The sequence below is a fragment of the Aphelocoma coerulescens genome, chromosome 3 (assembly GCF_041296385.1).
Source record: "Aphelocoma coerulescens isolate FSJ_1873_10779 chromosome 3, UR_Acoe_1.0, whole genome shotgun sequence".
Lineage (NCBI taxonomy): Eukaryota > Metazoa > Chordata > Aves > Passeriformes > Corvidae > Aphelocoma > Aphelocoma coerulescens.
In genome coordinates, this window is record NC_091016.1 from 72,363,917 (window position 1) to 72,390,687 (window position 26,771).

Consider the following 26,771-nt stretch of genomic DNA (forward strand, 5'->3'; position numbering starts at 1 on the left):
AGGACTTGTGGCTAAATGACACTTTGGTATGATCCAATGTGTTTATCCTTATGGCTCTATTTGTCTGTTAGGCATCCCATTTCTTTATAGGCAAGAGTGGTCCTGAAAGCCAGAGATCGAGATTTCTCCTGTGATGTCTGTGAATATGGATGTGGGTAAGAAGATGACAATGTCCTTCTGTTGTTCTTCATAGACCAATTTGGTGCTGGGAAAGCAGGGCAGTGTGGTTGTTGCTTTCTGGTGACTGTTTTTACCAGAGGATCTTTCACAGCTGACACATTGCTAGCGCACAGAGCGAACACCAGCTGCCAAATTTTATGGAAACACAAGACTGGCCTCACTCCTTATCAGGTGTGGATGCTAAATAGGGGTTGGGGGTAGCACAGTAAAACTTTTTCTCCTATGCTAGATGCCCAGCCACTTTGGAGGAGGGAATACACTGTGAATAGGAGAGGGACCTTCATCCCTGTGTCACAGAGTTTTCTCCATAGCAACAGGCAGGAGCAAGGATCTGGAAAAGTGGAAGAAGAGCCTATGGAAAGAGAAGAGCCTATGGAAAGAGAAGAGCCTATGGAAAGAGAAACACATCTAGGGGATCTGGAGCTATCTCAGATCAAAGACTCTATGCAAGAAGCTCTAGCAATGAATCTGGGACATATTCCACTTTTCCTGAAAGCCTTTCTCCTTAGCATTCACTTGGTCTGCATGAGATGACCCCACCAGTGAATATATGGAGAAAGTCAGGCTTAGGCATCTTCCTCTGGAGTACAAATACTAAATAATGTGACAGCCATAAGCCATACACTTCTCAGAAGAACACAATAGATGGATGAGTTGCCAGAAGGGATGGAAAAGGTGAGAAAATGTATCTAAGAAAATGAAATAATTTTAAATTAAACCTGAGCAGGGAGTATTTGTACAGACTGCAGGCCCTGGCTGTCACAATGAACAGTTGGTACCTGGCAGAGTGGATGTCTGAGCAGAGAGAGAACTAGAATCATTCTTACTTGCTGCTTCATGAGGCCTCTCAGTAGAAACTAAAGCTGTTTTAATTTTATGATACCTTGAGGGGCCAAATCCAATCGGAGCATTGTTACATTGTTGGCACAACTCAGACACAGAATTTCCCTTTTCCTTTTTTGCCAGTCAAGCTTCCAAGCCTCACCAGAGGGGAAGCTGCAGCACCTGAGCTTGTGCTGGCTGTATTGCACTGGGAGGGGATTCACCCTGGTACCTCAGAGAGGTGCTTGCAGATGGGTGAGATGCTCTTTGGATTAGGAGACCTGGCTGGGCTGTATGAACAAAGTAATAACAAAATCTAAATGACAAAAGTAATGACAAAATAGTCAAGGTGATGGCAAGAAAATGTTCAAAGAAACATGACAATCTGTGGCTTCTGAACAACAGGGAGCTCCTGCTGCAGTGAGAGGAAAACAATACCATATTGGCCATGGCACTTTGCTGCCAGGAATGCCATGTTATGGACCATGAAAGAAATCTCTCAAACGTGCTCTGACTTCTGCACTTGATTGGTCAGCCAAGTCTCAAATCCTTCCTCGCTTTTTACTTTTATCATGCTCTAAAGCATTACAGAATAGTGAAAAAAATATTTAAGCCCTTAGAAGAGAGGGCAGAACAGTAGTAAATGGGATTTCATTTTGGGGGACAAAGAATAGCTCTCCTCCAGCCTTGTGGATTGTGAATGCACTGAATGGCAAAGCAGGAGAAAGTACATATGACTGGGTACGTCCCTAAACAGATGGGTCTATTTGTGACACATCCCTGCTCCACACAGCTGTCCCAAACCCTTTGTACTCTATATACCTTCCTCACCTCCACAGAAACACAAAGACAACTGAAATAAGCATAGTTAAAACGACCTCCAAAGTGTGGTGGTTTGATTTCAGCATTAAATCTCCCCTTGATGTTTCACAGTGACACTGTATTGCCAATAGATTATAGGGTTGTAGCTATTTTCCACACAGGAGAACACACAAAGGAACCCCCGCCAGCCCTAGCAGTGCTCTCAATCAAATAAAAACCCTTTAGCTTCCTGTTGCAGAGCTCTCTCTAGGATTCATGTATATTTTATCAAAGTTACATGCAGTTCTGATACTTGTTTCTAAAGTGCTTTAGTATAAATCCCAAGATGTACTGAAATGCTGCAGTGGCCCTTTTTAAAAAAAATCAAGGTTAGAGGAGAGAAAAAAGTGAAATGGCTTGACTCTACAGCATGCAATAAGAGAAAATTCTGCTCAACAGGCTTCTATTAATATAAATAAGCAGAAGAAACACAAACATACATCTATATGAAATCATTTCACTCCATGTAATTCTACCCTGGGATCAGCAGGAACAGAGAGGAGCTCCACTGTTTCACCTCTCGTAAAGGAAGGTCCTGCGATGATCTAAAGCTATTTTTTGCCAGAAGTGCTTTTAGAAGCCAACATACATGCCAACACAAAAGAGCTATAACCTCAGTGGTAACCAATTACTCTGAAGATAGTTAATAACAGTCTGGAGTAAGGAAAAAAAAGCTTGTATTTACTAATTGGGATTTTTTTTTTTTTTTTTTTTAAAGCTAAGCCATGAGATAAAGACTTGCAATGATCTTTCCAGAAGAAAGGCGTATGTAATTTTTAACCAGAATTTCATTACTCCTTTGTCTCTCAGATATTTCCAAATTTTAGACCAAGAAGGATGCATGGAAAACATGATCTATTTATGGTATAATAAGGCATTTAGGTTGAAGTCAGCAAGAACCAGCATAGTGGAGAGGTGGTTTAAAAAAAACAAAGAATTAATTTTGTATGAAATAAAGCTTTAGTACTTACAGCTGTCCTCTTCTTCGGTAATACACTTCACAACATAACAGGCATAGATGAAGCCTGCCAGCTGAAACAAAATATAATAGTGTTAGCTGTAAGATGGATACCATAGAGAAACAAGAGATGGCTTTAGAAGAGCACAACAGAAACAGAAATAACAAAATTCAGCAGACTTTATTCGATAAGGTAAAGATAATTCTCCACAATAGTTTAATAATTTTAATTAGAAATAGTCAGGGCAATTCTGCATCTTTCTTGAAAAACACATCCTTCAATAAAACATCCAAAAAATGATCAAAATCTTTCCAATACCTATTTGACTTATTTTTGATTATTGAAAAAATAGAAAAGTGAATGGGTGTTTGGATGGATGAGATTTTAGCCACTGAAAATGTAAATATTTCTGTCAAAATCAGATTTGCTATCCAACAGAACCTGGCCCTCTAGCAGAACTTTTTTAAAAATCAGAATAGTGACAACTAAACCAAGGACAAATTCAGTGCACTTGTAAACCAGCTTTATAATGATATTTTATCAGTTGAAATTAGGGCTATGAATTAATGGAACTTGTTCCCATATCTGCAATAGTCCCCAAGCCTCATGACATATCAGTTTGGATCGTCCTGGATGTGTTTACATCAGCATCACACACAGCAGCTGGCAAATTTGTATCTTGCTCCCTTCAATCCTCTCTGCAGAGCATGCCGAGAATTGAATTGTAAACAGAAGCAATGGGATGTAAAGAAAATGAAAATCTGGAGTGGTTATTGAAGTACCTCCTGAAAAAAATGATAATAAAAAAAGGAATAAATGGCCAATATCACACATGAAACAGGCCAAGTATCACATCAGTCAGCTGCTGGTCCCTCCAACAAGATCTGTTGTTGCTAAGAAGTTACACCAGAAGTAACAGAACAAATACCAGAGCAGCAACATGTGTCACATGCTGCGTGCTTTACACAACTTCCCTTACATGTAGGTCTGGAGAGTTTTTTCTACTAAAGCACAATAAACCATTTTTCTTCTTTTAGCTCATCACTGAAATTTGCATGGTAGGATGTCAAAAGAATTCCATTTGTTTGATCTCTGTGTAGTGAAAGTGAGCCGTGTTGCTGAAATGTGTTACTCTGCACAGTTCACCTCACAGAGATATTTTCATGAGCTGCGAACCCATCTGCACACTTTGAGAATTTGTTCTTTATACAGTTAGTAAAAATGCCTAGAGGCTTCAGCCAGGACTGAGCTCTTTGTGAATGGTGCAAAACCCACAATCTCCGGCTGAGGGAGATGATGATCTTAACTTCTGTTTGAGTAATCAGTGGGTTGGACAGTAGAAAAAGTGAAACTTGAGAGACCATGTATTATGAATGCTGGTAAGTGAAAATGGATTTTTTTTTCATTAATCCAAGGCACATGTACAATCACTTCAATACTGTGGGTTCTTAGAGCCCTTAATATTACCCATATATAAATTAAATGCAAAAAAATCCATTCTATTTCTTAGCACCTTCATACCTGAGGCAGTGACTATGCCTAGTTTATTCCAGCTCTTACACTAATATTCCTGGAATTTCTTTCAGTTTCCTATGTAGAAATCTACCCAGACCCACAAATGCTATCTTCTAACATCTGTACGGGTAAGAGACGGCAAAAGGGGAAAAAAAAGGTCAGACTCAAGGCTTTCGTGAAGAGAACAAGACCTGATTTGGAGATCACACTGAAGCCAGCATAAGTGTTGCCTGCTATCTGCTGAAATTCCTGTTGGGAGCCCAGAAGCTGCATTACAACGGAACTAAACCATTATTTTGTCATTTATTATAAATCTGCCTTATAGTGCTGCTGGGAAGATTTTACACCTGGGAAGGATGAAATATTCACTGCTGGACACAAAGAACGCACTGTACCAAGAAGTGGCATCAGCTAATATCAGCATTTCATCTCTCCTTTATTGGACCACTCTTCCCTTTCGTTTCTTGGCTTCAAGACAGAGGGCTAATTTGCTCCACTGACTTATGCCCTGCATAACCCCATTGAATTCAATGACATTACTTGAGGTTTAATTCAGCAACAAATTAGGCCCAGAAAGGTTGCTCATAAATGATTCCATTCTTGGATGTGAACCTTGGCTTAATAGTTTCTCTGTTCTCTTTTTACAGACCATCAGATCCAAGATAGCTGAATGGTTACATCTCTAGCAGGCTTCTATGGTAATCCTTTTCTTGCACTACTGTTCAATACTTTACTATCTTCCAGACCACCACAAGTTCATTTGTATTAACTGAACTTATCTTACAAAGCAGAGCAAACAAACTGTATCACAAATGGTGTTTATAACTGATCTTTTAATTGTATTCAGTTACATCGCTGAAATCTCCAGGGAACTCCTTTGATATATAAGCAAATCCTACAGCATTTCATCAGATGAGCTTGTTGATTAAAAGAATGCCTTAAAACTCAAATTGTTCTGATCTAAGTACGAATGTCAGGTTTTTTTCCCATGAGATAATCAGAGTTCATAAAAGAAGCCTCCCCTTCTCCCACATTTATCCAACCCTTTGCTTGGTAAACAAAATTATTTTGTTTTTATTTGAATCTCACATTAGTGTTTTCTTCTTTTTCTTTTTTTTTAGCCAAGCAATTTATCAGTTCTGATACAGTGGCAGCCATTTATCTTCTAATTGCATCAGCAGCAGTGGGCACATGCTGCGAGCTGAGGCTCAGAACTAAAAAGTGCCAGTTTTCACTTTGATGATGCTCAAGGACCTGAGCCCATGGTGGCTACAGAGATCTCTGGGATAGAGATAAGGAAAATGTTTCCTCCCCTGTGGACTAGGACTTCCAAAAGAAGGGTACAGCTTGTCTACGCACATAGCAGAGACTTCTTGGGCACTTAAGACAACTAAAATTGTTAATGAATTCCCACATGGATGGAGGGGTCTCCCAAAATTTGCCACCTTTGTTATAGTGCAAGATGCACTTCTTTGACCTTTCCTCTCTAAGAAAAACACACCACAGTATACCTTTGTATCACAAAAGGTATCCAAAAAACCCCAACAAATCCAAACAAAACATTGAATACACTCCTCACCCTGGAGAAGAATATGAGAGAAGAAACCAAACCAAAGCAAATGATAGGAGTTAGTCACATCGTTTAATAAATTCATGAGAAATCCTCAAACACAGCAGTGTTTGAGTGCTCAGTGCAGTATGAGAATTACACAGAGCAGAGTCTTTCTGATTCAGTATCTCTAAAAGATTTTTGTCTTATATGAGAAGGAAGGAAATGAGTCCTCACGGATAAAGAAGAGAAGGGACCTGACTGTCTCAGAAAATCAGTTTAAAACTAGGAAAGTTAGCTTGAAAAATCTTGTTGCTTTGCATCCCTACCTATTTTTTTTTCTTAATTAACTGAACTATGTTTTTTATAAAGTGATAAAAAGAAATAGGTGCAATAAGCAGAAGATCATATCTGGATCCCAGACCCATGAAGATTAGGTGTCTACATCTGTCCCATTCACATTTTAATGCTGTAGTATGGGCCTCTAGAGGAGAAGGAACCATTAACAACATCCCTGCTCATTTATACATATAGTGATTAGCGAATGCACGTTTTTATGAACCTCATTTTCTGCAGCTTGAAAAAATCTGCTCTTTATATCTTTCCCTGATATGTCCATATGAGAGTGTAAATGAATACTGCTCTTTCTAAAAGTGACACATTATCCATGCCTGCACCAGCTCCCTGGGTGTACTTTGATGGCATCTGATGACCTTAATTTTATAAACAATGATCTCAAGCATTTAATAATTTTATTTGGTTTTGGGTTTTTTTAATCTATAAGCATGTTGATAAAGCCATCTTTCCTTCTGTCAAGAAGAAAAAAAAGACAGGCAAAGCCTAAAATAAATCACCAATAAAACAGCACTATTGAAGCTTTGGTAATAAGATAATTACAAAATGAAGTTAATGTATTTTATTGCCTTATTCTGGACATATAAGGCAAACAAAAAAGTAGATAGACTATTCCCCACCTAAGTCAACAATGTCCTGTTACACTGCTAAAGACTCTTAGCAGATCCTGAGTTTCTGTGAGTGTACTTCCAGACTTGCTCAAAATGTCAAGTGCTGTGATCAAACTTAATCAGAATCAGTATTGATCAAAATCCTGTCTTGCTATTTTTTCTCATTTCTTTTATGGAGATGAATGTTTTTATCACTGCAAATAGCACCAGATTTGGGAAAAAAGCTATCATATAAAAAACCATAAATGCTGTCAAGGCCCCCACACTGCCCTCTTCTAAAGCAATATATATGTAGGTAATTACTACAAGCTAAGTTCATTAAGCTGGGAACTTGAAACAAAAGAGTAACAGCAAGGAGGAAACAAAAACTAAAAGTGGGTAAGATCTAATTGGGATAAGGTGGTGAGGAGAAGGCTTGAGATGAGGATCAATGAGTTAAGGGTTGTGGAAATAATACATAGTCTTGGTTTCATTGAATGAATATATTTTATTCTATAACTGTACTTGGTCTAGAGGAATGAACCTTAAGACTTAAAAACCACAAACCTATTGGGTTTTTCTATGGACAAATGTTTCAGTATCTTCTGAAACAGCTGAGGCTTATGCATTTACTTTTCATTATTAAGTTTTCACAGGTTTCTATAAACACTCTGCTTTTAAGAACTAACCAAAATATGGGCTAGTTCAAGCAATAATGTGGCAGAAATGCATGGGTATAATTCTGGCTCTGGGAATGCTGTATTGCAAAGCTGCGATGTTACATGTCCAGCCATGTGCAAATTAATTGTATTTCTTAAGCTTACAGTGGTCTGCACACAACAAACCTTTGTAATGGTGTGCGTTTAAGGGACAATGTTTCTTTAAAATGGATTTTTGGAGTCTGGAGATATATTGCTACATATATATATATACATACACACATTATGAGCAACTGAAGAACTGGAGAATTACTGTCTAGAAAGCTTCCAGTGTATTGATTCTCCGAAGAATCATACTCATTATTTAGCAGGAAAGGTGAGGCAGAGACCTTTCTCTCGATATCTATAGATTTAATTCAGTGTCATGGGGGTTCTAAAGCTGCCCCCTGCAAAAACCCTTTCAAGAATGATTTCACTGCCTTTAGCAGTGCTGCATCAGTGAGTGAACATCATTGCTGGAGTTTAATATAAAACTCAAGCTACGTTCCATGGAAACTACTCTGTTGAGGCATGCTTTTATTTGTGCTTACATTTAACATTATGAGAACCCTGTCATTCCTCCAAGTTTAACTATTTTTCATCATAAAAGGAGCAAATAGGAAAATGATTGGTGTAAGGACAGATTCCTGATAGGGAAGGTAGACTGTGTGGCCTTGCTGTCATTCTTTTACAGAATTAACTATCTATGTGTTGTCTGGAAAGAATATTTCATTATTATGGTCAAGTAGCTTTATTTTGTGCAATCAAATAATTACTTAAAAGAGTCAATATCAAGTTGACATGTCCATAATAATATCTAGTGGACAATTATGAAATTTAAAAGCGAGCAAAAATGATAATTTCTTAGCCTATATAGTCATCAAGTTATTTTTCTTTCCTTTCTTGAGCTGAAAACTTCCCCAAAGGTTTTGTGTTTTTTTTTTTGGCAGACACAGTAAAACCATGAATCACAAACACAGATAAGTCTAGGCACGTTGGAAAAGAGAAGTGTGATAAAAATTGCATTTATTTCAACTAGTGCATCATAATCTTTTTTATATCAGCTGTCTAGAAGGTGTTTAGCATAAAATCTTTCCTTATTTCTCAGTGGACTCTTCAATTTTCTGGAGATTTCCTTTTTGTATAAGCATTTGAAGATCCCCTTGAAGACCTGCTAGAAAGCTTGTTTGAAATTCTGTCTTGTTCAGGGTTCCCTGAGCATCTTCCCTGGCAAGTATCTGCACCTGAGGAATTGAAGAGACTACAGGGGCATGGAAAATCACAGCACTGTGGCTTGTCAGAAAAGAGCAGTGCAAACCTTTGACAACAGGAGAAAGCAAGAGATACTTACCTGTTTTGTAGTTGTATTACAGACAGTTGGCTCGACCCAAATTTCCAGAAAGTTTAAACTTAAGTGAGAGTTTTCTGCAATTTTGACCTAAAACTTTCTACAAATCTTCACTCTTCCTAGGTATTTCAGAGTGATTTATGCTTTTGATAACCACATGATATTTGGCACTTTTCCATGATTTCATCTCACAGCTAAAGAGTAGCATGTCCTTTTTTCCTGACTCAGACTTGAAAGGCAACCTAAAATACAGTGGCTACCAGCCTCCATGAGGTAGAACTGGGGATCACTTACTGCTGACCTCTGTGTTAACTGAACTGGGGAGCATCTTGTAGATTCAGGCTTGGCACTGAACTTCACATTCCTGTTCCCACAGGTGAAATGCTCCAGCCAGGGCTCTGCTGGATTCGCTCAGGAAGCTGAGGCAGGCATGTCTCACTGGGCAGAGGGGAGGTGACAGTAGGCTGACCTGTGCACATCCCCAGATGACAGCTTAGAGCAAGGATAGGGCTGAGACACCAGGAACAAATTCTCCACCAGCTGTATTCAGCAGGTACTGGATGCAGCTCTAGTGTGCATTGCTCAGTGGAGGCTAAAGGCATTAGCGATGCCAAAAAAATGTTAAACCTGGAGTAATTTTAATTTTCTCTTTTCCGCTTTTGTGGAATTGTCTCCACTTTACATTTTCTGACTTCATTAGGGTCAGAGGAGATATTTGGTTACATAATTTTGTTAATTCCATCCAATCCAAGTGTGTGGAAAGTCCTGAAGATGGAAAAGTCTATTGCTCTGTTTCCTCTCATGGTGTAGCTCTGTAGCCCAACTTGTCATTGTTAGAACAGAGTTTTGACTGTACAGGGGTCAACAGTGTGTGGTGCCTGCTATTCTCAAAAATTATTTAGCCATTAGAGCTGTGTAGATTGTGAAGAACAATCCCATTTATTTTTTAACAAGGTAAACTGCCTCTGTCCACTTGGCAACAGAAAACAACAACAAAGAATGAAGCTTAAACAAACAAAAAACTAAAGTGAAAGGCTTTAAAATACATATCACCCCATTTTTTCTGTAAATACTAGGAATGGGTTATTAAAGCGAAAGTGTATGACATGTCTGTATGTGGGCTTTGCTCTGAAGGCTTTATAGCATGATAACTTCCATGAAAAAAACTTTGGACCTTTGCCTCCTCTTGTCTTCTGGGAAAGCTTTGGAATGGTTTAATCATCTGGCTTTGGTATCTTACTGCCTTTGGCAGCAGTAGCTTTTCTTATCATTATGTGTAACTGTGTGTCACCTTTTCCAGACAGCCATAGGATTAGGATAAGAAAAATTGGTTCTTTATACTGCAGATCTAACAAAGCCACAGACTTCTCACAGCCTACCAAATGAATGCCTAGCATTTTAAATTGAACTCTGTTAGAAGAAACAGTTGATTATCAATGCTACTCACTCTTTTGAGGAGCAGTAGGAAAAAAAAAATATTTGAAATTTGTGCAGATTGTATAGAGGAAAATATTTTGATGGTACAAGAGAGCTCTGAATTTCTGATAAACAAACACATATGAGTGTTTCTGTTCAATGCAAATTCACCCCTCCCTGTTGGGGTATCCATATGGCAAATAAAGCTCAATGCTTTGAATATGAACACTGGGCCCTTGGATCTGGGAAATGGAAATATTCAGGAGAGAGTGAGTAGAACATGAGAAAGAGAATAATGTGTTGTGTCTGCCAGTTTCTCGGGACTGTGGCCAACTACAAACACCGTATGAAAAAAGAGTTCAGAAAGAAAGCATAGGTAATTTGCTCTTCTCATCATCACATTAGATTAAATTAGATCATTGCTGTCACATAAATGACAAAAGCCAGAACGTTTCATCAGAGGTAAGTTACTTTTCAGTAGCAGCTGACTCTTTCTCTGTGACAATATTTATTTTCCCTGTGATGAATTGCTCTTTATTTGAAGGCTCTGATGACCACCACAGGGTCAGAAAACTTCATGGAACGTGACAGCTTTTGCATTGTACTGACTTCCTGGTGGTGGTCATGTTGTAACAGCCTAATAACACTCTGATCAAAGTGTTCCTACACCAGCTGGTGATGGTGGTGCTGACAAGGCAGATGGATGCACAGGATGCAAAGTGCCCAGCCCAGCTGAAGCAGCCCTTCACCAGCCTGAATACTCAAGCTCATTACTTTAACAAACAGAAAGAAAAACAAATAAGGCATTCACAAGAACAGCTCTAGAGAGTGTGATCAAGATGAATAGGGCTTGAACTTATGAAACCTGAATGCTGATGGATTATCAAAATAAAATAATAGTTATTCAGAAGCTCAGTGGGAATTGTGGAGTAACAGCAGAGGAATTGACAGATTTCTTTGACAGTGCCATCAGCAGCAGAGCTGCCAGGAAGGTGACTGTCAGGTGGAGGCTCTGCCTGAGCCCTCTGGCTGCACATGCCTGTGCACAATATGGAAAGGTGAGATACTTGACAGGACAGCCTCTGTCTCTGGCAATGCATGTAAGAAAGACGAGGAAGAATGAACTTATCTTAACCAAATGACTCCCTTAAACCTCATGCTCTGGAGTAAAGAAAGAGAGGTATCTCAGTGAAAGTACAAAGCAGCGTGCATAGGGTGCTCCACATCATTCCATCTCCTTAGGATCCATACACCTAGCAAATGCATTGCTTAGAACAAACATTTTGCTCCAGGAGTACAATGTAACAGCATCAAGTGTCAGGGGGGTTTCAAGGTCAATAAAACCTCTTCCTGTGGTGTCTAATGTTTAAAGTAACTGAACTCAGCTAATGTTTCAATGCTATTTTTCCTCTCAGCATTAGGCTACCGCAGGCTTTTTCCACCTTTTTAAACTGTAATAAAAGATATGTTTCAGGGCTACCTTTTCCATTCAGCAAAATCAGCTAAGCAGGGTTCAAAAAGCAAATGCCAAAGTGCTTTGTGAAAACCTTTCCTGCAAAAGGAAAACCACTGGAGAGTTTAGATGAATATCGCACCACGCAGGCTAGGCTGGTATAAAGAGAGAGTACGCTCTAGAGGCTCCAAGCAGAACGACAGCTTGAATTCCATGGTCAAAGGCACCTTTCCCCTTACAGACCTTCTGCTGAAGGGCAGGGGATTACTCTCTTGTTCATTCAGCATGAAAAATAGTGATCGCCTTGTGCCGAATGGAAATAGTTTGAAGGCAGAGATCCCAGTCACCGCCTGGGGTGGCAGAATACATATGAATGAATTCTGCAATATGTGTGACCAAAAGAAAAATCAGAACTTTTAGCCAGAGATTCCAGTAACATCATATCACATGAGGCATTTCAGGGGAATGACAAATTACAAAGAGAGAACATTCTCGGAAAGGCCATGTCCTCAGAGTCTGTGCCTCATTGCAGAGAGTTAAGTGGATGAGTTATATCTCTGACAGTTTATGAACCTTGTTAATATAATGCAGTACCTGGGAGTGTGCCAGCCATGGTGATCAAGGAAGTCTGAATTAGACCTCTGCCATTGACAGGCATCAGATGCCCATTTAAAAATAAATGTTTCATCTGAACTGGGCACATTTCTCTCTAAAGCAGTGATCACCAGCATGAAGCTCTGAAGCGCTGTGTGGCTCTCAGTAACAGAGCACACATCTCTTCCCTAGGTCTCAGTAACAGGCTATTTAACATGCTGATGCAGAAGCTGCTCTGGTAGGAAGAACACAAGTGACAGCAGTACTTTGACATGTTAGCCTTTATGAAAAATGTGAGGTTTGTGTTTTCTTTAACCCACCTGTGGTGAAGGCTGCAGCTCTGTCACCTGTTCCAGGCACATGTCACTCAGGGCAACCTCTCTAGTGGCAGATTAGGCTGCCTTTGCCCCAGAAGGAAAGGTGAGGGAAAGCTTCTGCACTAGCAGAGAAGGCCAGCCTCCATTCAGCCTGTACACTGGCAATGGACTGCATGAAGTGAGAGCAAAAGCCATAGACCTTTTCCTTCTGCTCTGACAACTGCACACGAGTAGCCACCATGCTGGTATAGCAGCTGTGTTCCTTATTTGTCCCTGAAAATACTCTGCTTTTCTTGCCTCCAGAAAGTCCCAATTCTGTGATGCAGATCCCTAACATGAATATCAAAACAATGCAATCCAGTCACGTTTTATTCTTCTTTTTTTCTCACAAAGTCTGTAATAGTGACATAAAGGTGCCTGTTTTGCCAGGGCACTGCAAAGTTTCAGTAAACATTATGACTTTTGGCTTCAGTTTTTGCATGGAAGGCATGAAAAGTGCTACAGCTACATATACTATTCTACATTGTTATTAATCCATTATAATATTCTGTAAAGAATATCAGCAAAGTGTTAATGCTTTATTTTTAATATTTTTTGTATTTAACTTGTGTATTCCAACTCTTTATAGTGTCACTTGTGCAATTCTCTGTCAAAAATATATATTTAGTAGATAGAAATTTGATGTTGACTTGAACAGATTCACCAAGTCTTTGAAAAATGAAAGACAATATTATTTCCTACTGAGGGTTAGAGAAGAGATTATTTTTATATGTTTGGTTCCTCTACATCACCAGTCCATTGACAGAATTGAGAAATATTTCATCTTGTATTGTTGTATTGACTTGTTAGAATAAAGAGTAGAAGGATAATATAATTGAAGAGACATGAGAGAACACAGCACTGTGCAATGAGATCCAACTTGCACAGCCATCTTTGAAGACTGCTGAGATGCGTAGCTGCATAGCAGCAATAGACATAGGGTAAAGACAAAATGTCATTTTTAGTGACAGCTTTTTTTCCCCCTGGTTTCTTATATGTCCAAAATAAGTGGCAAAAGTTCTATTGAAATCTTTAGAAGTTAATGAAAGAATTTTAGGGAAAGCGTGCATAGAGTTGAGTTAGACTTCTTAAAAGAAGGAAAAAATTCTGTTGTCACAGGTCAGTTCTAGTCACGTTTCCAATTCAAGAGCTTTAATCTCAAATGTTTTCTATGATCTAGCCTATTTTCAAATATCAAGATACACGATGCTAGTCAGCAGCAAAGTTGTATCTACTAGGAAACATCAGGAGAATGTTCCAAAGGAAGAAGAAAAACATTATTTGCAGTACAATGCACTGGAGAACGGCTTGGAGTGTGCTGTCAGAGGGGAAAGAAGAGTGCCAGCACACTCTGGAAAAAGGGACCAGGTACTCAAATGCACACAGGCATGCTGTGCCCTTCATTTTTCACTGGTGCCCTAATGATAGAGTATATTGGCCAACGTGAGCAAGAGAATATTGGGAATTAGGAGATATGTCCACACTGTCTAGTGGCTCGCGGCTTCATCTCATGGAATCATGGACGCCTTAAACCATCTACTGACACGCAAGAGACACTCAGTCTGCCCCTATCTTTAGCTATGTAGTTTGGTAGTGCATGAAAACATCCTACTTCATCAAAACTCGTGGGTTAGGAAGTTACTTGTTTAGAGAGATTATGTGATTATCAGGTCAACAGCTAGGGAATTACAACATTATTTAGCTAGGATATTAATTTGTGAAACCATCCTGCTTTATAGAATAGACAAAACTAAGTGTCTTCCCTGACTATTTACTCTCGGCATTCTTTTGGGCAAAGTGGAGAAATAATTTACATAAAGTAAATCTGATCTAGAAACCTCATATTTCAATTGACCAAGGGACCTAGGAGCTCAGTAATGACCTTTAGGAGAAGTACGTGAATGATTTTTGAAAGTGAATTTGAGAGCTTTTGATAAAATTTTTATAAGCATCATATTAGGCAAGTTTTTTATCCTACTTGGTAGCAGTAAATGAAAAGTGAGAGTTGTATTTTGTCCGCACAAAAATACTTAAGAATATTTCAATTAACAATAACAGTTATCAATAACATTTATTGATAAACCTATCTAATAGGTAAATAAATCCTGGCACATTTCACTGTGGAGGCAAAAAACTGTTTTTCACTAGATCCATTCCCATATTATGCTTTATTAATTTGTTAAATGCTATGCGCATCACTAAGATGAAATTTTATTGAAATTCTGAAGATGTACATTAATATATTGTTTGATTTAAGATTTAAAACCACCATACCTTTTTCAAGCTTCTTATTACAGATGACCTATATTTCATAAACTCAGATTTATTTGGTTTTTCACATTTAGGGCAATAAAACACTAATACTATCTTTTGAATACTCAAGAAGATACTTGAAAATTCTTGGAAAATGAATAACAGCATTAGTGGGCAAGAAATCATGAATCTGTAGGAACATAAGATTGCAGCATGAGTACAGAAATGTACATGTATAACACATCAGGTGTGCAAGCCCAGTGGAAGGCCAGAGACATTGCAGAACAAATTCAGAGTTACTGAAAATGGAGGAAAAAGAGACTCTGAAAAAACTCCAAATATTTTATGCCAAGACTAAAGAGAAAGCAGTCAAAAATTCATTGAACAGGAATTGGAAGGGAAGGAGGCATTATTAAAGATAAAAGATTTGAAGGGTTTGACATATGAATGTGCTACCCAAATAAAACAGATCCTTTGCTTGGTTGTCTATGAACCAGAGCAGATACAGGTCCAATAAGCAGGTCTCTGTTTCCCAAAAAACTGAAGGGTATCAAATACATTAATAACACTAAACAAATAGGTTATAATTAAATTGAAAATGCCAGCAGACTTCACATACAAAATTCATTAGGGCAGAAGCATTCAATTTCCAAAAGTGTTGCAAGTAGTGTCTAAATGACCAGTTTAACTAAAGAGTTCTAATCTAATGGTCTCTCTTGAATTACTGGGGGCCTGGTTGGAACAAGCACAGCTCCTGCTTAGCACTTGTATCCAGATTATTTTTTAATGTGGAAACTTAGGTATCAGGAAGGAGGAGATAAGTGTGTGCTGAGGTCTGAGCTCAGTTTTGGCTAGTGAGAGTGGAGATCTTTCTTTTACAACCTTCACGGTCTTTTGTTCAGATTTTCAGAGGCCTGCTGTTCCTCTGCAATGGAAATGAGATTTGCAGAGGCAGGTGGCTGCTTATGTGCCCAGAAAGTCTGTGTGCTCACAAGTTTCTCATGAAAACTCTGCAAAATTGTCAGCGAAGAAACAATTCCACAACAAGGTGTTAAACTTCAAGCTTAATATGTGCCTAATTAGTAGGTGCTTGCCTCTGAATTTCATGGTGATCTTCAGCATGCAGCAACATAGAGACGAAGGAAGACTTTATAGAACTGGGCAGCAAACAGATGTGCAGCCCTACTGGTATTCAGAGACATGTTAGTTGCATAATTCATGAAGATATCTATTTTATCTGGAGGATGGCATGTAGCACAAAAGCCTGCCTTGGGATCCTTTTACGTCTCACGCTGATCATTCGGCCAAGCCATTTGATTCAACTTCAACACAAAATCTAGATAATGATTCCTCATCCACCTGACTTGAATTTGACAGAGTCATCCTAAAACTCTCTGTGTTCTTTTGGAGAGATCCTTCCAAATTCTTTTTAGGTCATTACATTTCTGTACCAAATATAAAGGTCCTGATGATGGCATATTTTTTTTCATCATTCTTATATCGATTTACTTGATCTTGAGCTCTTACTGAGCCCACTAAGTACTGCAGTTGTCTTCATTGTCCTTGCTGCTGCCTCAGTCAGGCAGACTTTCATTACTGATAACAATATTTTTTCAATCAATTTAGAGTCATCTTTTGCATCTTTCACATGCACCCTTTTGCATGCTTTCATTATTTATGGCTTCTTCACACTGATACTGTGCGTATCGTGGGGAGATCCTATATTCTAATAAAATGTCTTTTGTCTTCCATCTGTCAACTAGTCTGTTTCCTGCTGTCAAGAAACAAAAATTGTGGCCATATAGTTTCTATTAACCATCTACTGACTTCTTGTGCTATTTCCATCAGCTCTGTTTTCCCCCTAGTCAGCCACTCTATCATGAAAAGACGCAAACAAGTATACTTGTATGTGGGTATAGAAATGAGGATGGAAAGGTGTCACAAGTACACTGTAATGTTGAATTAGCAGCAGCATTTACATCTAACCTTAGAGTAACATCGCTTGAATGTAATGACTGTGGTATGCATATCACCTCTGAAATACTTTCCACTCAGTCCATATTATGAATTATTCACTTTTCCAAAATGAACAAGGTAATATCAAGGCAATCCCTGCGCTTAGTGAGAGATTAGTGGAATACCAATATTTCTTCTAAGAGCCACATATTCTTGCTTGGGGCTTCACTCTTTGTGACATAGGGTAGTGGCCATGATAAAAATGTCAGGCCTAGTGTTTTACCTTCATGTTTTACTTGCCCAGAAGCTTCTGAAGTTTTCACCGCAAGAGTCACAGACATACTTGGTGACAATTTAAATTATCTTCCTTTTCCCCCGTAAATGAGAAAACAAATGCTAACTAGCTTTCCTTTGTAGTCACTGGAGAGAGTCAGCTATAGAATGAACAAAACTTCCCACCTATTTCAGGCACCTAAATTATCCAAAGTAGGTTTGGATGAATCTCTCCAGGGGTGCCTGTTTTGTTTCATGTCTGGGAAAGAAACCTCACTGCTGTCTAGCTTCAGCTAGATACCAGCTTTTTGAAGACTGAAGCCTGATGATTTGACTTAAGCCTATTTTAGCAGAACAAAGTAAGAGGTTCAGTTTCCATATGCCTACAACAATCTTAAAAATCGACTGAATTTAGTATATGTAGACTGGAGGACTGACACTCCTTCAGAGCAATCTGGACATCTTGATACTGCAAGTACAAGCAAATAAAGTGTTTGAACGCATAGAGGCAGGAAAGCCTGTCTCACAGATGGGTTGTCTGTGGAGTAGTGACTCCAGACCTGTGGTTCATAGTGTATAATTAGCACTAGAAATAGAATGTGGATTCCCAGTTTAACACAGCTGTTAAGGAATACATTTAGTGCTTTTATCTTGGTGTGGAGCTGCAGTGTAAGCTGCATGTTGAGCTCTGCGGGGCCAGAGTCTGAGACCACAGAGTGGCTCCTGGATAGACAGGGATGTTTCCTTAACAAAGTGGCTAAACAGATTGTGTGCTCTGTGTTTATTTAAAAGGGAACTCTGAGTCTAAACAAGGATGCTATATTTTTTCTGTACTTAACAGTGGTACCATTGATGCTAGTTTTCAAATTATTCTTCTATGCTCACACTCCAGGAAAGATCTGGAAACAATGGAGAAGGTTCAGCAAAAAGCTGTGAGAGTGATTAGAGGGCTAGGGGGAGGAGATAAAGCAGTTTGGCTTAGCAAAGCAAATGAACTGTCGTCATAAAAAAACAGCTAGTGAAATATTGCTGATGACAGGATGATGTACTTTTTCAGATGACTGCATTGTAAGCATCTGGACTAAAAGCTAGATATTTAGACAAGTTAAAGGTAAATTTCGACAAGAATTATGGTGAGCTTTCTATTGTGGGACACTTTAACATCAACATAAAATGTTTTTTAACTAAAGACAGGAATTAATTCGGGAATCTCTATGCCCCATGTTACATAGGCAGTAAAACTAGATAATTGCAGCATTTTCCTCTGTCTTCATGGTTTTCTACTATACTGTGGTATATGCAATATTGGTATGTAAGGATTTTAGTGTATAGGAGTATTTTTAAAAGAAATTAATTCTGAAAATTGGTAAAAATTAGCACTGCTTTAGTGGAAGAATAACAGAGAAACTTGTAGTGATAGTAAAATATTTGTAATTAGTATCTGGTTTGCTATGGTACAGTGGAGTACAATTACCCTCAACTGTATTATGATTTCTTTTACTTTTTTCTTCTTGAGTAAATTAACTTCAATTTGCAGATGCAGTAATATGTAGCACAGTCCATATTACACCATTATTACAACATCTAATTCATTAGATTTACATTGCTATTTATATAAGTGCTGAATTAAATCCACAGAATCTCAGGAGAGGGGTAACCAGCTTGTTCCAGATCTCAGCTTAATATTCAATATGGAAATATGGGGAAAGAAGGCATACCTCAAAAGCTTCAACCCTCATGTCTGGAACTGCATGTGAGTTTTCAGAAAGGAAGAAAGTAGTACATTAAAATATCCATCCAAAACAAAATACAGAGAATTTAAAGAAGGTAAGGAGCACTTGGGAATATGGCAAAGAGAAAACTGAGGAAACATGTCACCTTGACTCACTCTTTCACTTCCCTTTTTTTAATTTTTCATTTTTTATGGAGCACATTATTTCTGACTTGTCTATTCTACAGAGGGCTGTGGATTAATATGAAATGTGCAGAGGGACAAAATTTCAAAATAGACATTGTACTGCTGGCAGGAGGTTGCCTGAGGCAAACAGAGCTCCTCTCTGCTGATCACCACATAACCACAGTGCCAGACATTTCCTCTTATGAAATAATCAGGTGCAGAAACTTCAAGGCTATGAGAACACTGGGGCAGCACATGGCTGGTGGAGCCCGCCCTCGTCAGCAAGTAGCCTTCATGAAACATATTAAAAGAAGTGAACGTAGAGCCAGCAATGACAGGAAGCAGTACAGTTGCATAAATCAAGTGTCTCATGGAATAGGGACACACTCAAGGTGCAGAGACACTGCAGAACTGGAAATATTTTATCTTAATAAAGCAGAGTACATTCCTGGGATCTGGGCAGTTAATGATGCAGGGAAAGATACTCTGGATATGGCTATGCTGCTAAATAGGAAAGGGCCAAGGGCCAATCTCTGGCTTCAAGGTCAAATTTTGTAGACTGGCTTTTGACAACACTGCTTTGGTGCAGCTCCAGCTAAAGAACAGGGGGTACGCACAAACTGCACAGCACTTAACTGAGATTCCTCTGAGTCCAGTGGGGTAGTGACTTACAGATCTGAGGCAATGCCATCTTCTCTGAGGTGGTTTTTTTCCATTCAATATGTCTGAAACAATGAGGACAGTGTCACAGCCCAACAGAGCAAGGTTTTGCACTTAGTTTACTGTTGCTCTACCGTAAAATGGCTATGTCATATCAGTCCATCCAAATTTTTCTCATAGTGAAAGCGGCAATGCAGAGGAGAAAGAGCAGAAAATATTCTTGTTTGATATTGATGTCTGCATTGAGATGGTTCCTCGATTTTGTCTTGTCTTTAACTCTGTAAACTACTCCTGGCTGCAAAACTGAGGATTGTGCCATGCCTCTTGGATGTGACAGGAGGGTATGTGGGGATGCTTGGGATTTCAAAGGACATCTGGGATAACACCAGGAAACTGTGTAAGCTTGACGGAACAAAGGATGGTCCTGTCTTATCCATCCTGCCTTCTGGGAGAATTCTCTGAAAGGAGCAATCGCATGTATTCATGTAGTGTCATAGAAAATGTTCATGGGAGTTCTCGAAACAGAGGCAGGGTGTAAGCTGAAAAATAAGTAATGTCATTTATCACGAGTCCAGTGCTTGAGTTGTCTCTCTCTGGCCCTCTGTCATTACCAACACAGATGTTCCCTTTGAGGACGCTCACGTTTTATGCATTTCAACATCTACGATCCAAAGGATTGCCAAAATACTTGAAACACATATTATTAGTGTGATTACTATTATTCTGTAAATCTCCACAGTTACAGTAGTATTTAGGTCCCTCAGACAGCCTTGCTGAGATTAATGGTCTCCTGAATATTAATGCAAACTAGTGCAAGTAATAGCTTCACAACTGGAACCAGTCAGACTGAATAAGAATCGAGTTTCCCTTCACATTTTTCCATAGACCACATTTAGGATCTTCCTTGTATCTGTGTGATGTACCACCTCTCTCAGGTGGAAGTTAGGTCTCCAGCATTTGCATTCACCTTACTCTGTGAGCAGTCTGCTTATCTGTACAGTGCATAAAATGGTGCATCTTATTAATTGTAATGTTTTCCCTGTTTTTTTTTCCCCGAGATGCTTAGATTTGCTTTGAGACATGACTTCCTCCCCTCTACCATCTTTTAATAAAAGATGTAAAAATGATGAAAGTACTTGCTAGACACTAGCTGGTTTAAAATACTTTTCTGCAATGGGTATGTGCATGTTCCTGTGTGAGCACATGCATATGAGGACATGCACGACAGAGAGGGAGGAGAGATTTTGGTGCAAAGGGACAGGCTGTACTTGTTGCTCTATTCTAGCTACTTACAGTTTATGAGTTTCTACATGCAGGGAATGTATTTTACTCCTCAGACTAACCAAAGTGAAAAAGATGTTATGTGAAACACAGTCTGGCAGCCTCTCAAAATCACTCTTCAAAGGCTTTGATATCATGGCACACCAACACTGAGCATTAATGTCATCTAGGCTTTGAGTCCAGCTTTAGTTTAGTAACTGCTTAAGTAAATATTAAGGCACAGAGTCAAGGAAAGCTCAGAGTTGACACTAACATAAAAAATAATGTTTTCTTCCATGTCTGCTTAACCTTTCTGTCCTTACTATGAGAAAAATGGATGAGACATAGTATTTTATGGCAGCAAAAGAGTGCACTAGCAGAAATCAGAACACTCAAAATAATACTGCAGCTTCTTGTGCCATTTTTGAGATTTAGATTAAATACTGTAAAACCTGCCCAGCACAAGCTTTCTGCATGTAGCACCACTTGTCCATCTTGTCACCAGAATTGATGAATCTGAACAGTCTTTTCCACATACACCTTAAAGCCAACAAAAATAAGTAATTCCAATGAAGTTCTCTTTTCCCTCTTCAGATAAGCCAAGGAATTTACAAGGTTATAGCAAAATAGCAGGCAACTTAATACCTCTGTTTTCAAGTGCAGAATGGGAGATAACAATGAAATGGTTTACCAGGCGGTCACTGTATATTTATACTCTGAGCAGAATTTAAGAACACAGGCTCCAATCCTGACTCAGAGGCTGAATTTCTGTGCAAATTCAGGTGCAGATAAAGCTTCTCTACAAGCAGAATTTGAACTCCTTAGTACTTGGCTCCAGGCCAATATTTAATTCATCACATCTGAAGGAAAAGAATGTTTTCTTAGGGAAAACTTGGAATATTTTAGAAATAATTTGGCAGTTGATCCCACTGGTGGGCCAAGTTTTCCACTGCACATGTGCACATAGAGTTTTTCTCATTCAGGTTTGAGCTTCGTGTGCTCACCCCCACCTGTGATTTTACCCTCTAACACCCAGTTCTGCTGATAGCATCATATGGCAGAGCCCTCTGCCATCACACCTCCTGTGCCTCTGTGCTCACTGTGTTCTGTTAACCACTGCATTTTACACTCCATACCGTTTCCACATTCTGATGTCATTTCCTGATAAATCTTTTATCTCACAGGCATCTCTTCCTCATTTCTACTCTTACTTTTAAAGGTTCTACATTAGATCTATGCACTAAAAGGAAAGCATTTTGAAAACACTTGGCCTATTTTCATAACACCTACACAGCAGCCTGCTGTAACACCTAAATTTTTCTTTCACCTTTTCTCAAAGCGTCACAAGTTTTTTCTTGGCAGTCTTTCATGTTTTGGTTTCTTCCTTATTTTGTGCTAAGCTCTTTTTTGATAAGGTTCAGCTGGAAAAATTCATCTCTCAGGACCCAATCAGGGTTTTACATCAATTAGGCTAATTGACAGAAGGTTTAACATATTTCTTAATTATGACAGCAAATACTTTCTTGGAAAAAACCCCAAAGCACAGGAGTTAAAATAAAAAAATAATAATGAAAAAGACACTAACTTCTTTACCAGTAAAATAATTTTGGAAATATTTTAGTGGTAGAACACTGGGAAGGAAGTTTCCTAAGGGATGGCTGTTTCACCACGGCTAAAACTGCTTTCAGCCAGAAAGTTTATGCCACTCCAAAACAATCACCCTATGTCTGACTGTGAAATGTAAATAATCATGTAAATAATAACAGAGAAAGAGACAGTAAAAATTTACATAAGGGACACATATGAAGACAGAAAATGTATAACTAGCCACCAAACTACCAAAAAGCCTCCAAAACTAAAACAACCCCTTCTAATTCTTCAAAAATCTACTGGATTTTTTTTTCTGAATATGTAACAGGACATCTGAAATAATTTGTGTTTATTCACATTAGCTGTCTTGTTTTTTTTTTTAATGTAGGCTAAACCTCATTAAGCTGAACCTCATAACTGAGGCATCGAGCTTAAGAGACAGTTTACATTATAATTCAATAGTGTATGTTAAACAAATCTTTATCTTCTGTTTCAGATTCTAGTCTTTTATATTAATAGAAATGATATGGTGTTTCTGAAATGTAAAGAACTTCACTTTCTTGATATTTCAGTTTCTGTGTTTGTCATGCTGCCTGTTTCCTCTGTGCTCTATGTGATGCTGTGGGAAGGCAACAGAAAAAGGCAATTCAATACTTTTCAGAATAACTTACAGTCATAAAATATTGTCAGAAGAGCAACCCCTGAGGGAGATATTTAACCTTAGTCTTTGATGGTGTTTTTGAACATCTGGCCACCCTACTTGATAAACATGTTAGCAGTGTTGGGGTTTTTTGAATGTTTGTGTTGCACAACCCCCAAACAAACAGTTTAGTGAATAAGAGCCTTTAGAGAAGAGTATTTAAAGGAGTACAGAGGAGTTATATACATAAATCCCATGGACATATTTTCTGTGTAATACATTACAACCAAATCTGTATTACTTAACATTGCTTCACTGCAGTTGGAATCAGTGTCAACTGCAGCAGTGTTTTAAAATAAATGGGCCATGTTTCAGTTCTTGCATGTATGTGTGAACACGGAGGAAGGAGGTCATGACGTCTTCAAGTGGATATGCTACACACTGAAACCAATTGCCAAAATGCCATTTCCTTTTCTAGCTACACTGCAGCACCATCATATCTTCTCTTCAGCATGGGACGTGTCCCACATCCATACTCTTGAAAGCTTTTTTCTAGAACCTCTTTCAAAGGCATCCCAGCAAGCACATCTTTCCTTTCAAGCCCCTAATTTTGAATAACAGGAAAGATGAAATTTTTCCCTTCAGAAAGTACCCCTAACACAGTAATAACTAACTTATGCCAAAATATAACCATACAATTATTCCCATATGTTTTCTAGCTCTTAGGTAAGGGCTCACTAGCCATGAAGACAGAAAGGACAGAAAGATGTCATGGTGCCTTATTTCCTTTTAGCTGTTTTGGGGCTTGTCAGGACTGGAGTTGGTGGTTGGGGCATGCAGCAAGAGTCTAGGATCCTAGGCTTTTCACCACAGGCACTACTTCATGTAGGATTTGCTCTAGATTACTTCAGTGCAATTTAAATTTTAGGGAGCTTCAGCCCCCCTTTTAATATATGCAAGGACTACTCCCTCCCCGTGGTAATAGGCAGGCTGCTCTGTGAAGATCCTGGTGAATGACAACATATTCCATTGAAAGGTGAGAACTGCCCTTCCCTTCTTTAGTTCCAGCCTAGATACTTGTCTCATTTTCCCTTAACAGCTCTAAACATTTCTTCTCCTTGCTCTACATTGTCCTCAGCAGAAAGGCAGTATTTTTTTTTCTAGAACAGGTTTGTCAACTTGTGAGGTTTGGCAACATGGAAGTATGAAGAAGTGTTAGTAGAAAATCTGTCTCTTTTATGACAGTCAATGATTTTCTTTATGCTTTCTTTAATGCAAGTCAACACTGCAGGTCAAAGGGGAATGCTGCAAAGCGGATTTTGCTCCATTCAGTAGCCCTTCAATTCCACTTCCGTCTCTCCAACTCAAGTAAGATTCTCTTTATAAAATGAGTACAGTCATGGTGCACAATCTGTCTTCAGGCAGCCTCTCTCCAAACCCACCCAGTGAATCCCCTCTGTTGTTTTGGTCTCCCTTGGTCTACTATCCCACACCTCAGCTCCTGATCAATAGTGAATTAATGGGAGAGAGAAACCAGGCAAAAAAAGACTCAGAATGGTTATGCTCCATTGTGTGTCTTCACCTATTCACTGCCCAGATCCCAGTGCTGGCTGTCCTGAAGGTAACATGCTGTGTCCAAAGATGCTGTGGAAGGGAAACCCAACATCATAAGCTTGGGGAAAGTGTCCAGTGAAGCAATAATAGCTCAGGACCAGTCTTAGAAAAAGGAGGGAAACCACTGTATTAAACCCTTCTCTGTCCCCTCTGATGGGGTGTTATAAGATTTTTCCTTGTCTAATCACATAAATTTCCTTCTCTTTCACGTGGGGGTGTGTGTGCGCAGAATTACTTCCTGGATCACACCTCTCAGGTTTATAATCCATTTTTAAAGAACACTTGGGACCATATAAAAGGAAGGAGGAAAGCACATCTACTGACTTTTCCAACTTCAAGGCAGAGTTAGCTCTACCTATACTGTTCCTGACAGATGTTTTGCTGGATGAGTGAAAAATGCCTTAGAAACCCCTTCTGGGAAAAAATCTTTGATTAGCCCAGTTGATTGATGTCAGTAACTCCCTACTTCTATGCTCAGCACAGAACTATGCTGCTTCTGTATTTTCCTCATTGCAATTTAAACCCAAGGTTTGCTGCCCTAGTAAAACTAGACAATGAGATGTTTATTCCCATTTTCCTTCCTAGAGTTCATTTCTGAAACAAGAATTTTCTAAGCAGGTGGGAGAGGGAATAGTCCTGGCTTCTGGTCCTTGATCTGAAAGCAGCTGCTTTCAAGGGCCCTAAAGCAGGGTCTGGTCCTGGGCTCTCATTGGATCTGGGTTCACACCCTCAGGCTCTAGCATGACTGCTGTCAAGCTTGTTGCAGCCTTCTTGCCTCCAGCTTTAGCAAGCACTAAAATTGTGAAGTCAGAAACAAACACATCACCATTTTCTCTTTGCAGGATAAGTCTTCAGCCCTTATATTTGTTTCTCAGCTGTGTGGCTCTTAGGTACCCAGGATGGGCACTGTGGGGTCAGTAGATCATCAGAGCCATGTTTCACATCCAGGCATCACCTGCAGTTAACTGTAAAATCAGAGCAACTGCAAAATCAGAGACCAGGGGCACAGACTAAATACAATTACCTAATGCTCAGTGACAAGGAAGACTGATACTTCTCAGCCAACCCAAAACATTAGATGTTAAAGGAAGTGTACTGGTGAAAGCTCAATCAAATGTAGGCTTCAGGCACTCACAGGGTGAAATGTCTTTGCACCTCAGCTGAACAAAGGCAGCAAATAGTTAATCGTGCTGTCTAGCAATGGACATCTGACTGATGCTCTGAATCACCTCTGAGCCTTCTTTACACTGTAAAAAGGATTTTACATTTCATTTGACATAGTCTGAATCTCACTAATCAAACATGAATAGCCCTACTCTGCCAGAGCCCTCTTTTAGATGATTAGGCTCTTTGTAGATCTAACTGCCAGAGCTGGTCCTATGAAAACAGCAGTAATAGCGAAAGCAGCAATAACAGAAATTCATGTTTCTTTTTGTTGTTCTTTGCTTCTTGTTGACTGCAGAATTCATATTTGTACTTCAAAATGGTTTAGTGGAATAAATTGTGTAATAATTCATTGAGTAGCTGATTGTTGTAATTTATCAGACTTGCTGATGGCAACTACAAATCTACTCTGTTAGGCAAAAATAAAACTGATTGGTTTAGAGGTTTTTATAGACTTATTGAAAAGCTTCATTTCTAATGCATACTGTTCCCCAGCACAGCAAAATAAGTACAACATTACATCAGGATTTGAGCCTGGCACAGACAGAATATCAGCATTTGAATCTGTTTACTGATAAATAGTATTCTCTAATATGTGGCTTGAGAATATGCAATTCTTCCTTTCTTTTTTTTTGGCTTTTTTGTTTCTTGCCACTGGTGCCCATGAACTGGTGTGAATTAAATTGTCGATGAGTGAGCCTGCAATCATCCTGATATGCTTCAGCAGTTGTAATTTGGTTAAGGCTCAAATCAATGTTCTGGTCCTTAA

At 39.0% G+C, this 26,771-nt stretch overlaps 1 protein-coding gene across 3 annotated transcripts in view; it reads right to left on the reverse strand.

The window, feature by feature from the left end:
- NKAIN2 (sodium/potassium transporting ATPase interacting 2) overlaps positions 1-26,771 on the reverse strand; it is a 531,845-nt gene that overhangs the window by 25,435 nt on the left and 479,639 nt on the right. For all 3 annotated transcript variants that reach the window (XM_069010855.1, XM_069010854.1, XM_069010853.1), the window contains exon 5: positions 2,835-2,895. In XM_069010855.1, coding sequence (XP_068866956.1) covers positions 2,835-2,895 — 61 coding nt within the window. The remainder of the gene's footprint in view (positions 1-2,834; positions 2,896-26,771) is intronic.